Source organism: Ursus arctos, unplaced genomic scaffold (assembly GCF_023065955.2).
Source record: "Ursus arctos isolate Adak ecotype North America unplaced genomic scaffold, UrsArc2.0 scaffold_34, whole genome shotgun sequence".
Taxonomy (NCBI): Eukaryota; Metazoa; Chordata; class Mammalia; order Carnivora; family Ursidae; genus Ursus; species Ursus arctos.
In genome coordinates, this window is record NW_026623030.1 from 4,864,353 (window position 1) to 4,880,792 (window position 16,440).

Below are 16,440 nucleotides of genomic sequence, written 5' to 3' on the forward strand. Positions count from 1 at the left end.
GGCCTCCCTGCAGGAGATAGGCCGGCCCTTGGCCATGTGCTGTACCCCACAGGTAGACCTGGCCCTGGGCCATGAGATCACATCTCTGTTTCCCTAGGGTTAAGCATAAAACCTGATGCTGTCAGCATACTCTGCTGGGACTTACAGCCATGCAGAGGGGCTGGCAGTATGCCAGTGGGAGGTGGAGGCCCAGACTTGGGCTGCTCAAAGTGCCCCGTTGACCTTGCCCCCGGCACCTGCAGTGGGGGGGGGCAGAGGGAACCCTGTGTGCTAATGAGTTTTCATCACAATAACTTCAATAGTTTAGCAACTTTATTCTAGCCCTATATCCCAACCCAAAAAGAACTGAAGGTGGAAGGAGTAGTAGAGGACAGGCTACAGGAGCCTAGGGTCCACAGGGACGACAGATGGACCTTGAGTGTGGTCAGCCAAGTGTCGTGCCCTCTAGGTGCTGCCTAAGCATCCTGAGGCAAGGCAAAGACTTGGGGAACCCCTTGGCTGCCGCCCTGGTGATAAAGATGGCCCCATTCTGAAAGAGCAAGTTTGTAGTCCTCCAGGGACCTAGCAAGAGGCAGCAGCCCCAGTTTCCTGTACAGTGTCTGAGGGGGGCCCGAGGGGGGGCTGGGCTGGAGGGTCCTGGGGTGCCAGGGCCCCTGCGCCATTGGGGTGCTCCACCCTCTCAAACAAGAGGAGCATCTCACAATGCGGGGTCTGCGGGAACAGGTCCACAGCCACTGCCTTGACAGGCCGGAAGGGGGTGCCCTTCACCCGGTTAGATGGGGCCCTGCAGAGGCTGTGATGGGAAAGGATTATCAAGGTCAGCCACATGGGTCCACCGGGTCCCCAGTCCACCCTGTCCCGGGGCCACCCCAGGCCCCCCACTTCACACTCACTCCACAAAGTTGCCCATGGCCGCCCGGGGGTTGCAAGAGACATACAGGAGCCGCCTGAGGTTCTCAGCTCTTCGGACAGCCAGGATCACTTTGGAATCTGAGGAGGTCCGAAGGGGATGGGCATCAGGCCTGAGGCTGCGCAGCCTGGTGTGCCACCCAGACATCCCCGCCCCAGTCTTCCCCACGACACTCCCAGATGGAGGCCACTTACGTAGGCCAGCACGGGGCGGGTCCAGGATGGCAACAAGCTGCTGAGAGGCCAGTCTGCTCACCAAAGTGGGCACCAGGTCCTCAGCTCTCCCACAGTGGAACTCCACATTGGTCAACTCTGGACATGGAACAACAGCCCTGTCACAGGGGACCCAGGACACCCTCTCCCCACAGGGCCTGCCTGGTGTATTGAAGTCCCTGGCCAGAGGTGTCTCAGGAAAGCCCGCTGGCTAAGAAACCTCCTCACCCTTACCCAGCTCTGGCATCCTGGGCACACAGTTAAGTCCATACCGTAGGAGCCCCTTAAGCACCCTCTGCCCCTCACTCCACCACGGGCCCTAAGAACCATCTGGTGCGTCCCAGGTGCCGTGCTGAGGTACGCAGCAGGAGTATCTGCTGCCTGCCCACTGTGTGCAACGCTGGCTCTCACCATTGTCTCGGGCGTTCACCCGGGCATCTTCCACAGCCTCTTGGCACAGCTCAATCCCCACGACTCTCTTCACTCTCTGAAGCCAGGAAAGGACAGACTCATGGCGCCCCACCCCATCCCACAGACCTCTTAGGGAGGGGAACAACAGGAGGCACGTGGGGAGTGAAAAAGGATCTGAAATAGGCTGGGGGGGTCATTGGGGGTCACGAGGCAAGTGACAACACGGGTGGGGTGGGGAGAGGGCATTCTCAGGCGGGGCAGGAGGACTCACCGGGGCCAGTGCCAGGCCAATGGTACCAGTGCCGCAGCACACATCCAGCACTGTGCTTCCTGCATCCAGCTGGGCCCAGTCCTGAATAACTGTGTAGAGCACCTCCGCCGCCAGAGTGTTTACCTGGAGGGCGAGCCAGCAGCTTCCAGAAGGTCAGCGGAGCCTTACCACCCACGTTGGCCTCCCCTCCTGCATAATCCCCCGCAACCCCCAAGCACTTGGATTCCTTGGGCACTCTTCCTGCCTGGGGGCCTCCACAGTGCCTCTGTGATCTCATCCCTGGGTCACTCACCCTCTCCCCAGGTCTCCAGATCCCACCCCTCCCCCCATCTAGCCATCTGAGTGCTAGAGGCCCAGTCCTCAGACTGACCCTCAATCCCATCATACCTGACAACCTCGCCCAGTCTCCTGTATCTAAACAGCAACTTGATGCTGATACCCCACCTCTCACCTCTCTTTGAGTGCCAGAGCTCACACCAGAGCCCTGGCATCACCCCAAGTCTTATTCCTACCCCACAAATGGCCCTCCGAAGGGCTGTCAGTGAATCTAACAGCAAATGATCTTTTTCCTACCTTACAAGTAAGGCTTGTGGCTCTCCCGCCTGGACGTTCTCCCAGCTAATCCTTTATCACTGCCCTAGCCCACTGTCCCCATCACATCCTGACATCATGTCAGGCTTCCCTCCATGTGTCCTCGTGATCCCCAGAAATTTGGGGCTACCTGGAAGAAGGCGTGAGGAGAGATCCGGAAAGTCAACCCCAGTAGGTCCTCGTGGATGCACCGGTCTCCAGCCACGTGCTCCAGGGGCAGGCCCTCCTGGCTGGGAGTCTTTCTGTGGGTGGTAGGGTAAGTCCATCAGTGTCACCAGCCCTTGCAGGGACCCGCCCCACCCCTACCCAGGTTCCTCACCGCTGTCCCTCCTCTACAAAGTAGAGGCAGGTCACCCCAGTGGCCTTGCCTGGCCCTGCCATGAAGTGCTGCGCCAAGGAGGCCTTCAGCCCAGCCAGCTCCTCAGGGCCCAGTTTCTGGGTAAGCAGTAGAAAAGGCCTTGTAAGGTTGCGTCCCAGCTCACTGTGGCCCAGACACCCTCCCCCAGGAGGGCCACCCTGCCTGAGACCTGGGGGTGGAAGTAGACAATGGCCATGGCTTGGCCACGGCGGCTGGTGCGCACAGTCAGCTGCTTCCAGTGGCCCGAGTACGTCTCTGGGTTGTACGCTGAGTATGGAGTGGACCTGTAGGAGCCATGAGTGGCCCTGAGTCCCCCAACATCTGCCAACCAGGATGTTAGAGCAGCATCCCTGCTCTCTCTTCCAGCCACACCCACCAGATCACAATTCCAGAATCCCCCCAGGCAGACCCTCTGCTCCCAGACCACCTCAGAACTTCTCAGGGCCCCCAGCCCAGCCATTAGCCCTCACCGGATGAACTCCTGGAAGGCCTTCGCCACCTGCTTGGTGGCCCCAGGGATGTGCACGGTGTCAAAGGGGGCTGCCACAGCACATGTCCCGCCCTTGTACTTGCCAAGCCGACAGCCAACTGTGTTGTCTTCCCCGTCCACCCCGATGCCGACCAGAAACTCACACTTATTACGATACTCGGTCTGCAGGGAGGCAGAGAGACATGCCCGACCTTACCCTGGCTGTCCAACACTCATGAGTAGACAGAACAAATCAAGTGAGAGATGGTGGTAAGCGAGAGGCTCCAGTTCCCCCACAGGAGATGGGGCTGAGAACAAGTAACAGTCGCATGATGAGTACCAGGAGTAAATGCAAAGGAGCAAAAGGGATGGTAGAGATAAGCAGGAAGAGTTCCTTTAAGAACATGAGATGAATTTCTGGCCACAGAAGCCGGGCCTGACCTGCTGGGGTGATGGCCTAACCCCCTCCAGTGGGCAGCAGGCCTTGTTGTGCTTGTGCCTCTGTGAGAGTAGCCAGGGTAGCAGGGCGCGGTTGGTGCTCCCAATTTCCCTGCAGGATAAGGTGGGGCCAAGGTTGGACTCAGTCCGCTTCCCCCGCAACCATCCCCAGCCATTCTCCAAATGCCCAGGTGTCTGGGCGCCTCCCTCAGGACCTCACTATCTCCACTGATTATACATTGGTTTTACTCGCTAGCTACCCAAGAGACCACGCAGACCCGGAGGATGTCCGTACAGGGCACAAGATGGGCTGAACAAGCATAGAGCCGAGCAGAGCTCTGGGGCCAAGGGGGTGATCTGCACCCACACTCACTTGGCGAGCTTCTGTAGCACCTGCTCACACTCCAGCCGCTTCCGCTCAAGCTGCTCAGCATAGGGCACGGTCCAAAGAGGGGTCACTACATCTGCGATGCATGTGGTCGTCGGCTCACCCTCATCCTCCCGCCGCCTCTTCCTGGCCATAGGATCAGCCTTGGGCCTGGCCAGGCGCACGCTGAGTGGGCGGCCCTTCCAGAGGGCACCGTGCAGCACACGCAGGGCCTTGTCCCGCTCAGCGGCACTGCGGAATGTCACAAAGGCGCAGGGAGGTTGCCCGAAGAGTTTGGTCTTATGAGGCTGCAGGCCAAAGCGGCCCAGAAAGCGTCGTACATCACTGAAGCTGGCATGGCGGGGTACGTTCTGCAGCTCCAACTTGAAGATCTCCGAGGTAAACAGGTCCTCCCTGATGTAGCTGTAGAGCCCAGGCTGAGGCACGGACTCTGAGGCCGCCCCAGCCCCCCCTTCCTCCTCCTTGTCTTCCTCGTGGGGGGCTAGGGCTGCAGAGCTGCCCTGGGCACTGCTGCTGTCCTGGCAGCAGCCCTCCATGGGCACAGGGCCCTGTGTGGAAACAGACAAGGGCTGGGCTGAGGGCTGGACCCTAGAACCTGAACGCCCCAGGCCGCCTTGCCCCACACCACGACCTCCATTAGTGCACCCTACGCCCAGCCTCAACCCCGTTCCCTTTCCCCCTCTCCCAATTTATCCCCTAATCCCACGTTTTCTCCCAGTGGTTTCCTACCCCGCCTCCATCTCCATCTCCCCCGCCCCCTCTTCCTCCATTTCCTCCTCCGTCTCCCATCAAGATCTCCCTTCACTCTACTTCGTTGTCGAGCTTGTCACTCATCGTTCGGTCCGTCCGCTGCCCGGACTGGGGCCCCCCACGAGGGCCGCCTCCGCCGCCCGGTCCTGGGCCTGGCACACGGGAGGCGGGCGCTCAGAGGGCGGGTGCAACGCCGCGAGGCCGCTCGTCGGCTCCGCCCCGGGGTGGGGCGGGACTCGAACCCTCGGTGCTCAGGTTCGGGTCTCGGGCATGGGGTACGCCGCCCGCCCGCCAGGGGCCCGCGCCGGCCGCTCGCCTAGCTCGCCGCTCTCCCCTCAGCCAGCGCGTGCAATCAAGGCCGCGCGTCTCTATCATCCTGGCTTCCGGTGACGTCATCGCCACGCGCCAGCCCCGACCCCCAAGCCCCTTCGCGAGCTCGAGGGGCGCGCGCCGCCGCGGGGCGGAAGTGCGCGCGAGGGCCGCCGGGAGTGCACGCTCCCTTGTCGGCCGGGCGGGCCGGGCATGCGCCGCGGGCGTTTTGGCGGGAAGCGCGGGGCGGGCTGGACAATGAGAGTGTCCGCCGTGTGAGCCAATAAAGCTGCACTGGTTTTGAATCGCGTCGCGTTTCCCGCCGCCGGGGTCAGGGGTCGGGGTTCGGGTCGCGGGGCGGAGGGAAGAGCGGGAGGGCGGGAGGCGCCGGCGCCAGACGCGGAGGGAAGGAGCTACGACCAGCCGCCGAGAGGCCGCGGAGCCAGCGACGACCGAGCCAGCCGAGCCGCCGCCGCCGCCGCGCCCCCATGGCGGCCGCCAAGGTGCGGCTGAGCCCGGGCGGGGACTGGGTGGGGGCCGGGAGGCCGAGGCGGCTATCGGCGGCCACGTGGGCGGCCCGCGCCGCGGCCGCCAACCCCCGCTGGCTTGCGGGCTCGGTGCCTGCGGGGCCTCAGGGGCGCGTGGTCGGAGCTTAGGGTAGCTCGGCCTGGGGCCTTCGGGGCTAGGGCTCGCGATGCTTGGGGGCGAGCGGGCTCGGGGTCTGCGGGGCGCCCGCGTGACCTTGGGGCGGTCCCAGGTGGGGCCGGGAGCTCCATCGGGGCATGGGGCGGCCCGCAGCCCGGGCTTCTTGGTCTCTAGTTCACTTCGCTGCTCGCCTGAGACGCGGGGCGGGTGGCCGGTTTCCTCCGGCTCGGCCCACTAGCAGGCTTCCCACCAAAACCGTGCGTCCCTTCCTGCCGTCGCCTACGCAGGACTTCATTCATTCTGTTCTCACGTCTTGAACCGCCACAGGCCTCTGTAGCGGAAGCTCGCGTTCCAGCCGGGTGGTGGGGTCGTGCAGCACCGACCCAGGGTCGGGGCGGCTTTGTTGATTGCGGGCATCTGCTCGGGTTGAGCTGGCCTCGGCGGAGCCGCAATGCTGTTCAACCAAGGAAAGCAACGAAGCCTCCTTCTATATGTTCTTTTTTGGCTCGAGTCTGGTAGTAAAGTCTCCCAGGTTTTACTGGACTACACATCACCAAACCACGTGTTTTCTAAGACTTTAACCTAAAATATGATCCTCTGTGCCCTGTAGTTTTCTAAACTGGATCAGAATTTTATGGCTCTTATTTGTACGATTTCTGTCGACGCATCAACTTTCTGATGTAAGATAAAATTGCTGACAGAACTGTGAATTCCATGTAAATACTAGCAGTTGGGTAGCAACTTTTTTGCCTTCTACTAACAAGAGCACAGATTTTTTTTCAACCAGTAAAAATTCAAAGGGTTGCTTTTTGACGAAAGGGTGGCACTCTCCTTAAGGCTCTCTTCTGTCATTGTGTCTTTTAATCTTCACTTAGCACGTCATTATCCACATTTTACAGGTGAGGAAACTGAGGTGCAAAGTGATGAGGCAGTGTCTCTTTGGCCAGTAGGGGGCCCAACTTTAGGGGCCCCAGTCTGACTGTCCACACATGTGATTGATGCATCTGGGGAGGGTGCTGAAGTTCAGCATCTTACTGCACTCAGTGTGGGTGCAAACCTTTCTTTGTGTGAAAGACTGTGGGCTTAATCTCTTGCTTTGGGATGAGGCTGTTCACTTGGAGGGATTGCCCACTGTGGGCACTGCGGAGCTCTGGGTGGGGGCCAGGCTCTGGGGCCAGCAGAGTCACCTCTCTGCACCTCAATCCACAGGACACCCATGAGGACCATGACACCTCCACTGAGAATGCAGATGAGTCCAACCACGACCCCCAGTTTGAGCCTATAGTTTCTCTTCCCGAGCAAGAAATTAAAACGCTGGAAGAAGATGAAGAAGAGCTTTTTAAAATGTAAGTAAGCTCATGTTGCTCCAGATATAGGAATCTTTAGTGTAAGATTGAAATTATGGTTTTTATGGGTGTCAGGGTCTCAGCCTGGCTTTTAGTTGGACTGAAGCTGAAGAAAGGGCTTGGAGTTGTGTGATGACTAATCCTATGTGGAAATCAAGGCTGCTGTTAGAATCCATTCATTGGATAACTCTTCACTGGGTGCCCCTGCTTCTGGTGGCCAGTGCTGTGGGGAGCGGTGTACTTTTCCTGCCACTCTATCCACAAAGGTGCATCTTTACAGCCCCCTTAGCTACCTCTAAGACTCCCATGCACCCTTCCTCTGGTTGAACAGGGTGTCTCTACCATTTTTTTTTTTCTTTTGCGCTATGGACTCTGGCATCTTGAAGTTTGTGAACTACTAATTCGGTGTTCTTAACGCACAAAATAACACCTGGAATTATATGTGAAAGTGAATGGTGTTAGGCTTACCAAGATTACTTTCTAAAAATTATTCTATGCGGGTTTTCTGGCATCTTCAGTGGGAAGCTATAATGGCAAGGGACATTTTTAAGTCTCTGGCACCAGCCGTGTGTTGAGATGTTTGTGACAAAATCAGCCCTGCCGAGACTGACCTGTAGCCTATACTCAGAATCACAGGAAACACTAGACTCTGTTACAAGTTAATGGAAATAGGCTGGAGTGTTTTTCCTGTCCAAGCTTGTGGAGTCCCGTCACACACCACCCCCCGCCAAAGCAGATTCCACCCAAGAAGCCAGATGAAGGTTTGAGTGCTTTCCTGTGAGTGGGGGGGGCAGGAACAGTGACCCCTCCCTCCAAGTTAGGCAGACTGGGGAGGGAGAGTCACATACATCCCTTTGGTCTCAGAGAGTGGTGGGTGTGTACCTGAAGACACTGGTTCTCCACATCACTTTGCCCAGAAATGGTACAATAGCCAGGGACTCGTTCGTCCCAGGAGTGAGGACTGCTGCTGGTGCTGGTGCTGTTACTTATACACACACACACACACACACACACACACACAGGGCTGCGAACTGGCAGTCCTGGACACAGGCCCTTCCTGAGGGTAGTGAGGCCAGTGTCAGGCCTTTACGTCTGGGCCCTTGGGCTCCAGGTGAAAGCTCTGGTGGCATCCTTGTGAGGGCACTGTCTCCCTTAACAGAATTGAGCTTGGGGGAGAGAGCAGAATGTTGTGCAGGAAATGGATCAACAGGGCTTGGGTCTGGCGGGGAAGGAAATGGAGGATATCAGCCTAAAGTCAGGACTGCTGGGCTCACCATTTGGGCTTTGGTGCCTGGCTGGGCCCAGTGAGGTGCTGCTCTGGGCAGGAAGGCAAGGTGTTGGGCCAGAGACTGGCGGCCTGAACAGAGGTCTGCAGCCCCTTCTGTGGGTTTGGGGGCCAGGGAAGCACAGGGGGCATCTCACAGCAGAGGGAAGGGCTGGCCCTGTGGAGGGCAGGAGTCCTCGACGTCCACCTGCTTCCATGCTACCCCTGTGGCCCTTTGGGACACCAGGGGCTCCCCTGCACTGTGATCACAGGCAAGCCCAGCGTACTCAGGGGGGGTATCTTTGCTGAGAAGTTGGGTCTTTCTGTTGGAAATCTCTTTTCTTTTTTATTTCATTATTCTAAGTAAAAATTTGACGTCTGTTGTTGTCTTGCTCTTTTGGTAAAATTTTGACTAACAGTCCTAGAAGGGCAAAGGAAAGGACGTCGTCTGTGGAGACGCTGGATACGGCCATTTTTTCAACGCACAGACCACAAGAGTTCTTTCCAAGCCAGCTTTTAACTGCTTATTCCCCTCTCTGTGCCCATCTAAGCTCTCTTTCAATGGCTTTTCTTGAAGGCGGGCAAAGCTATTCCGATTCGCTTCAGAGAACGATCTCCCAGAGTGGAAGGAACGAGGCACTGGTGACGTCAAGCTTCTGAAGCATAAGGAGAAAGGGACCATCCGCCTCCTCATGAGGAGGGACAAGACCCTGAAGATATGCGCCAACCACTACAGTAGGTGGCCTCTGCGTGTGTGTTTTCACGTCAAGTCCCACACGAGGATGCCTTAGGTCTTCGGGCACGTTGCCTTCAGTGCTGTACTGGGAGCTTGGGGTTACACTGGGACGCGGGGCGCGTATTCATGGTGTGTTCTGAACTTAAAGTAGGAAATGAGCTGTTCCACATGCTCCGAACTCAGCAGACTTTCAGAGAAACTTCCAGCATACCGGGTGTGGAGTCCAGGCAGATAGGACATGACAGGGTGGACACAGAGCCCCAGTGTGGGCTCGGGACCATGAGGTGCCTGCCCGAGGATTGGGCAGTGTCATGAGGACATGTGCTCCCGCATGTATTTGATGTGCCCAGTAGGAAGCCTTCCCACTCTTCGGTTTGTTTTGTGCCTGCAGAGTGTCCCCTAAGGAGGACACAGAAGGGAAGAGGGGTAGGGGGAGAAGGTGGCTACCTTATTCTTAGGTGCCTGTGAGACCAAACAGGTAGTGGGTGGTGACAGGCTGAGGCCTTTGGACAGGTGTGATGCATCAGCCCTGGGCTCAACATGGTGGGGGTGGGGCTGGGGTCTGGGAAAAGCCACACCAGGCCTGGCCTATAAAGGGGCGACAGTAAGTCCCCCACCATAACAGTCTCTTGGCTTCTGGGTTGTCCTGCAGTGCGTGTGTATGCGGAAGCAGACATGTTTTGGGCTGCATTCCTGATCCAGTGCCGGGTCTATGTTACTGGGTAGAGTGCATGTCTGGCAGGGCAGGACCCCTCATCTGGGCACACAGGGTGACCAGGCAGGAAGCTGAGCAGAACAGCCCTGGAGGGTGATGTGGAAGGATGGGGCGGTTTGCAGAGACCCTGAGGGTTGGTGCAGAAGGGCGTTCATGCCCTTCCTTTTTTTCTTAAGATTTTATCTATGTATTTGAGCGAGAAAGAGCAAGCATGAGTGGGGAGAGAGGGAGAAGCAGACTCCCTGCTGAGCAGAGATCCTGACCTGGGGCTTGATCCCAGGACCCGAGAGCATGACCTGAGCTGAAGGCAGACGCTTAACCAACTCAGCCACCCAGCCGCCCCTTTCGTGCCCTTCCTTAAAGGCCGCTTGGGTACCCTTGTGAACCCCACCACCACCTATCTGCTATGGCCCTTGGCCTCCACTCCAATTTGAATCACTCCCCAGGGGTCTGCCTGACACCCTATGCTTCTTCCAGAGCCTTGTCAGGTCACTGGGTTGTTTCCAGGTGGTAGGTGGGTTCTGGGCCTGGTGCATATCATAGACCCTGGATGTGCCAGGTGGGTGGTGGCAGGAGAGGCCATGGCACCTCTGGGGGTTTGCGAGGTGTCTACATGGAGATGGGGTGACTGTTCCCGGTTCAGATGGTCATGTGTGCTTGGGGCTGGGCATGGGCCGGCCCACATCTCTGGAGACCTCTGCCAGGGGTGCAGGGGCACAGCGGTGGGTGCGGCATTGGGGGTGCTCGTGTTCTTTGTGCAGGCTGTCTCACTTTTCCACCTCGGGGCTGCGCAAAGCCTGAGGACACCGGGGTGGCTGTGCCTATTCCAGGTCATGGCTTTGTCTTCCATGATGTAAGTCACAAGGCCCACAGTGTGCGCTTCTATTGGCTCGTCCCCCAGGGTCCCTGGACAGTGTCAGAGTGGTTGCCCTGGTCTGACTCCATGCCTTCCCCGGGGGAGGGGGGTGTTCACCCTGCTTACGGTTTCTGTCCCCCACCTCCCAATGGGCCAGGTCTCTGATGGTGTGACTGAGCGGGGGCACAGCCACGTTATGGGGGCTCCACAGGAAGGTCTAGATGTGAGCGGCTCTGTTGGTGCTGGAGCCCTTGATCCAGTGGAATTGGACACTTGCTGAGCTGTTCTCGGTCGGGGAGCAGGCCACCCTGTTTCCAGATTTAGGACAGTCTTGTTTTTAAGTGTACACGAGGCGTTTGCAAACAAACATGTTTAAGATGTGTATCCCACGGGACTTTGTTTAGGCCTGGCTGGTTGACCCCAAAGTGGGACCTTGCGTTGGCAACCAGGGCATTTTGTGGCAGGGAGGCCTTGGTGCAGTTGACGGGACTCTCACATGGCTCCTCTTCCCCAGTCACACCGATGATGGAACTGAAGCCGAATGCAGGCAGCGACCGTGCCTGGGTCTGGAACACCCACGCTGACTTCGCCGATGAGTGCCCCAAGCCAGAGCTGTTGGCCATCCGCTTCCTAAATGCTGAAAGTAAGCAGAAGGGTGCTGGGCCCCGGGGACTGCCTGACTGCAGCCTCCCGTTTGACATTGTAGCTTTGGAGGGGGAATTGGTAGTGCCTGGGAAGTGTGTGGTAGGGACTGGTCCCACCCTACTGTCTGCCGCTCCCTCGGGGGAGGGATGCAAGCCCTGTGGTTCAGCCGTGTGCTGTCGAGGCCTCATCTGGGCTCTGAGGCCACGAGCAGGGTCTTTTCCCTTTTAACCTCAAAGGGGGCTGGGCATCCAGTCTGTCCAGGGCAGGCATGTCCCTTTCCAGCCCTGATTGTCAGAAGTGCCCACTGGGCCTCGGACGTGAGTGGAGAGCAGAGTGCCAGGCAGGGAGGCCCCTGCCCTTGCTTGTGCACGGCCGCCAGTACCGTGTACTACTCTGCCCAGATTGTCACAGAGTCAGATGGAAGGACACAGCCCAGCATAGCCACCAGTCTCAGGAGGGACTTAAGAAACAGTTACTGCTCAGTCTGGGTAAGAGTGAGCCCAGAGCTGTGTCCTTAAGTCCGAATTGGCCATGGGATGAGCTGGTTGTGAATCTTGACTCTTCACACCCTCCAGGACGTGTCCCCTTCACTGCTCAGGGACCTTAGGAAGTCTCTTCTCTTCTTCCCACAGATGCACAGAAATTCAAAACAAAGTTTGAAGAATGCAGGAAAGAGATCGAGGAGAGAGAAAAGAAAGGTGACATGGTGTCATGGGTAGGGGACTTCCTCGCAGACTCACTCTGCATCCGGCTGCAGCCCCAGGCGGGTGCTTTTTCCGTCTGCCACAGAAACATCCCGGGGTGCTGTGACCACCTCGACCTGTCAAAGGGTGATACAGACATCTGGGGACACAGGGTGCTTCTTGGGGAGTGAGCTGGCCACCAAGGCCCCCAGCATGTGCTCTGTGGCCTGGCCTCACAGCACCCAGCCTGGCGGTCCAGTAACGACATCTGGGTAGAGCCCATGGCCGAAGGGGCCTCAAGAGGTCCTCGTCGTCACCTGCTTGTTTGGGGCTCGATGATGGGTGCCATAGCAAGTGACCCTACATATCTGAGCTCCCAGACTCCCGTCCCAGGCATGAGCTCTTACTCATTTGTGTGCCCCTGGAGGCTGGCGTGGCTGGCACATGGTGAAGTGGCCTGTCTTGTGGTCTTCGCCCAGGGCCATGGGAGGCGGGTGGGCTGTGGAGAGTGGTGCTTCTCGGTTTCCTTACTGCGTCCTCCTATATCTTAGCAGGGTCGGGCAAAAACGACGACGCCGAGAAGGTGACCGAGAAGCTAGAAGCTCTCTCCGTGAAGGCGGAGAGCAAGGAGTCGGAAGATGCCGAGAGCAAGGCTGGAGCCGAGGAGGAGCAATAAGCCGCCTCCCCTTGTTTTCTCTTCCTTCCGTTCTTTTCCTCCTTTTTCTTTTTTTAAATTTTGCCCTGCCCCTTCTTTTCAGTTTGTTTTTATTCTGTTTTGTTTTTACAAGGGACTTTATATAAAGAACTGAATTCCAACATTCAGGTTGTTTTTTTTCTAAGTTTTTGCCCTATTGAAGAAGACTTCAGAAAATCCATTCCCCAGTCATGAAAATGTACTGTGCTCACTTTCTTTTCCATAGTGGAAACACTTATTTATAGTCATCAAAAATAGTGAATAAACGACACATTCGAAACCTGCACGGAGGGCAGGACCGTGTATGCGCCGGCCCCGTCCTGGGAGCCCTGTGGGTGCCCTGGCTCCGGGGTGTTGGGGCAGTGCTGCGGGGCCCACTTGCTGCCACTGGCTCCGCCTTGGGCTGGGGGCTGCTCTTGGCCCCTGGGGCCGTGCTGTGTCTGCAGTGGGGCAGGTGTGCTGGCTGCGGCCATGTGCTGCTGCCTTCTGGCAAGGAGTCGGTAGGCTTTTGTTGTGTCTTGCTGTTGTTTTTTTTTTTCTCTGCGGGAGGGAAATGAAGGCCACCAGAGTACCTTAGCTTTTCACACAGGAAGGCCAAGTAGGTTTCCAGGCTTTGGCCAAGGCTGTGTTTGGTTGGCCCTCATTCCTGGTGGAGGGATAGGCTGGTCTCATAGCTCACTTGTTCAGTCTGGTGCAATGTGTGAGGTGGGGCTTGGCCCCACAGCCCTCATTGGATACCCTGCTGCCATCTCCTACCTGCTCACTCGTGGCATCTCCATCTGGGCAGAACTGTGGACATCTGCATTAGCTTTAAATAAAGGGACATTTTCAAGAATACAAATGGGTTAGTGCCATTTGGGGCTTCTTCTTGTAAAATAAATTGTGTCTGAATGTTGTTCTAAGTGGGGTAGAAGGGTTTTTGGTGCACCAGCAGGCTTTTCAAAGCACATGGTCACACATAAGGTGTGTCCTGGGAGGCCAGTGGGGCTGGGGAGTGTGGCCATACTGCCCTCCAGTGGTGGGGGGAGCAAGTTTGGACCTGGCCCTGGAGTGGATTACTGTCACTCTGCTGTTGGTCATAATACCTGCTGGAGGTGCTTTACAGTGTGGCCAGAGTCTACCAGCCGGGCCCTGCTCTTCCTGACATCTCAGTGTTCTGTGACCTGTGTCTGGTTCCAAACCTCAGGTCCTTGTTCCCTCTGGGGGAAGCACCTCCAAAAGACGCTGCTCTTTTTTTTTTTTTTTAAAGATTTTATTCATGGACTTGACAGCGAGAGAGGGAACACAAGCAGGGGGAGTGGGAGAGGGAGAAGCAAGGCTCCCTGCTGAGCAGGAAGCCCGACAAGGGGCTGGATTCCAGGACTCTAGGGTTACGACCCGAGCTGAAGGCAGACGCCCAACAACTGAGCCACCCAGTCACCCTTTTTAAAAAAAAATTTTTTTTAAGCCAAACTGCAGACTTCACTGGCCAACATTGTGTCCTGGCAGCCTTAGGCCTCTACAGACACAGGTCTGGGTGCTCTTGAAGTCCTGGCACAGAGGCCCTTCCCACCAAGGAGGGACATTGAAGCTTGTGCACCTTGCCTATCTTGATGAATTGGAATTTTGACATAAAGGACGGGTGTTGCTTTCCCATGGGCCTTTTTTGGATGCATTGATGTATGAAAGGCTGGCCCAGGCTTGATCCCTCAGGGAAGGGCGGTCAGACACCCCTTTTACTTAGCAGAGAATGGTTGTTGAACATTGTTTTTGCTTTGGGCTCCAATACAAGATAAATCCCACTTGATATGAAACCCCAGGCTGACTTCTTTTCTCTTGGGTGTTGAGATGTGTCCCCAAGGGGGGAAAACCCTGACGGCAGGGTAGGCCCCTCAAGATGGCTGGGGAACAGAGCTGTGCTGTGACCAGGCTACACTACAGGTGGCTTGCTGACACTGCAGAATGCTGCAGAAAGGGAGACATGCAGTCCTGACGTTCGGTCCCACTGCGATGAGCAGGGATGCCAGTGGGGCCTCTCCCATGCGCCTCAGCCAGCGTGTTTTCAGGTGGGTTCCTCCCTGTGGCACAGAGGCAATGGTAAGCCATACTTGAGGTGCTGATGGTATTAGGGATGAAATGAGAGGTGAGATGATGTACCCTTCCATTCCAGGTCAGTCCATTGGGCTGCAGGTTAGGCAAGCTTTCTGCTCTGCTTTCCTTTTCCCGGGGATCTTAACTCCTTAGGGGGAGGACTCCTGGGCCGGCGGGCTCACTGGGTCTCCCCCTGCTCTTCTCACCTCCCCCCACCCAGGACTCCCCTCTGCCCAGGAAGTCTGCAGGAGGCACAAAGCACCCTTTTTTTTTTCTTAAAGATTTTATTTATTAGAGCCAGCGAGAGAGGGAACACAGGGGGAGTGGGAGAGGAAGAAGCAGGCTCCCAGCAGAGGAGCCTGATGTGGGGCTCAATCCCAGAACGCCGGGATCACGCCCTGAGCCAAAGGCAGACGCTTAACGACTGAGCCACCCAGGCACCCCAAAGCACCCTTTCTTTCATGACCAGCACTTGGCACTCCACCGCTCTCAGCTGTCCTGATGCCCCTACACAGACCTGGAGTCAGACTTGGGCCTGAGCCACCATTTGGGAGCCTGTGGGGAGGAGACCCTCCGCATGGGTAGGCCTGCATCCAGAGGCTTCCAGGGGCCTGGGGTCCCAGTGCTGGGTTGCAGAAGGGCAGGAACAATGGCAGCCATTGGGTGAGGTGTGCTTTGGCTGGAGTCTTTGTGAGGCCCCTGGACCTTACATCTCCAGGCGCCGAGGCTATCAGAGGGCTGAGGCACCGTGGGCAGAGGTAAGGAGGTGTCTGCTCTTCACTCACTTTTGTGCCCTGAGCCTGCCACTCAGTGCGAGGGTGCTCCCCCAACCCTATGCTGAGGCCCCCAGAAGTGGGCTCCCCACAGAGCAGAGGCTACAACTGGGGTGTGATGGGAAAAAGCCCATGACCGTTTCTACTGTCAAGCAGCTGTACGAATGCCCCAGTTCCGGCCCCCAGCCCAGGGTCTTTTTAATGGCTCACAACCAGCAGCCTGCCAAGCTGGGGCTGGGGCCTCCACCAGGCCCACGTACAGGCAGGGAGGGGCTTCCAGGACAAGGAGCCCTAGGGCCTTTGGCAGCATGGCCTGAGAAAGTGGCCCCTGGGCAGCAAGGGATTCTGGCCGTAGAGGAGCAGGTGCCCAGAGCCAAGGACGGTGGACCGCTCCCCCCTGGATTCCCACCTGGGGAGGGCGCTGATGGGTCTTGGTTTCCCAGCAGAGGGCCCTGAGGCTGTGTTGGAAGGAAAAGAGACTTGCCAGTCCTCACTGTGGAGGCTTCAGAGCTTGACCCAGGTCGCAAACTCCCAGAGGTTCTGCACTGCTCTGCCTGGCTGCTCAGCCTGTTCTGTCCACACTGCAGCCAGGCACTGCAAAGGCTCAGGTCCACCTTAAGCGGGCAGCGGCCGCGGAGCTGGCGGGTGGGATTTCCTGCAGGAGGTGGGCCTGCCCACAGGCCTATCCCAGGCAGGGGCAGGATGCCCTGTGCTTCCCGAGGGGCACTCCACCCTGCCTCTGGGAGACTGAGGGGCTCACTTGACCCTAGCTAGCTCTCCCACCTACACACACTCCCAAACCTGCAGTTTGGGCCAGGAAGCCCGAGAATCCAGAGCCCCCTGCCCTCCTTACCGTGACCACTAGCTGGACTCGGTCCAGTCGAGTGGCCCGAGGACTGTGAGATG

General features: G+C 57.6%; 2 protein-coding genes and 1 non-coding gene across 5 annotated transcripts; 2 read left to right on the plus strand and 1 right to left on the minus strand.

Annotated features, from left to right (window-relative positions):
• Positions 1-297: 297 nt before the first annotated feature.
• Positions 298-5,225, minus strand: TRMT2A (tRNA methyltransferase 2 homolog A). Of its 2 annotated transcripts, XM_026486270.4 has the most exons (12): positions 4,859-5,223; positions 4,034-4,596; positions 3,664-3,772; positions 3,224-3,405; positions 2,923-3,037; positions 2,715-2,830; positions 2,526-2,637; positions 1,805-1,927; positions 1,534-1,609; positions 1,105-1,221; positions 894-990; positions 298-793 (listed from the first exon to the last, which is right to left on the minus strand). In XM_026486270.4, the coding sequence occupies exons 1-12, from the start codon at positions 4,880-4,882 to the stop codon at positions 562-564; spliced, it is 1,866 nt and encodes a 621-aa protein (XP_026342055.1). In that variant the 5' UTR covers positions 4,883-5,223; the 3' UTR covers positions 298-561. The 2 variants fall into 2 exon arrangements, with proteins under 2 accessions (XP_026342055.1, XP_026342056.1); XM_026486271.4 differs by lacking the exons at positions 2,715-2,830; positions 2,923-3,037 and having other exon boundaries at positions 4,859-5,225.
• Positions 5,226-5,466: 241 nt separating this feature from the next.
• RANBP1 (RAN binding protein 1) lies at positions 5,467-12,975 on the plus strand. 2 transcript variants are annotated; one of them, XM_026486272.4, is made up of 6 exons: positions 5,467-5,610; positions 6,962-7,098; positions 8,940-9,097; positions 11,184-11,312; positions 11,947-12,012; positions 12,549-12,975. In XM_026486272.4, the coding sequence occupies exons 1-6, from the start codon at positions 5,596-5,598 to the stop codon at positions 12,671-12,673; spliced, it is 630 nt and encodes a 209-aa protein (XP_026342057.1). In that variant the 5' UTR covers positions 5,467-5,595; the 3' UTR covers positions 12,674-12,975. The 2 variants fall into 2 exon arrangements, with proteins under 2 accessions (XP_026342057.1, XP_026342058.1); XM_026486273.4 differs by having other exon boundaries at positions 12,552-12,975.
• Positions 12,045-12,171, plus strand: LOC113245981 (small nucleolar RNA SNORA77). The gene has a single exon (XR_003312850.1). It is a non-coding gene; the product is annotated as a small nucleolar RNA SNORA77 (small nucleolar RNA).
• Positions 12,976-16,440: the final 3,465 nt, after the last annotated feature.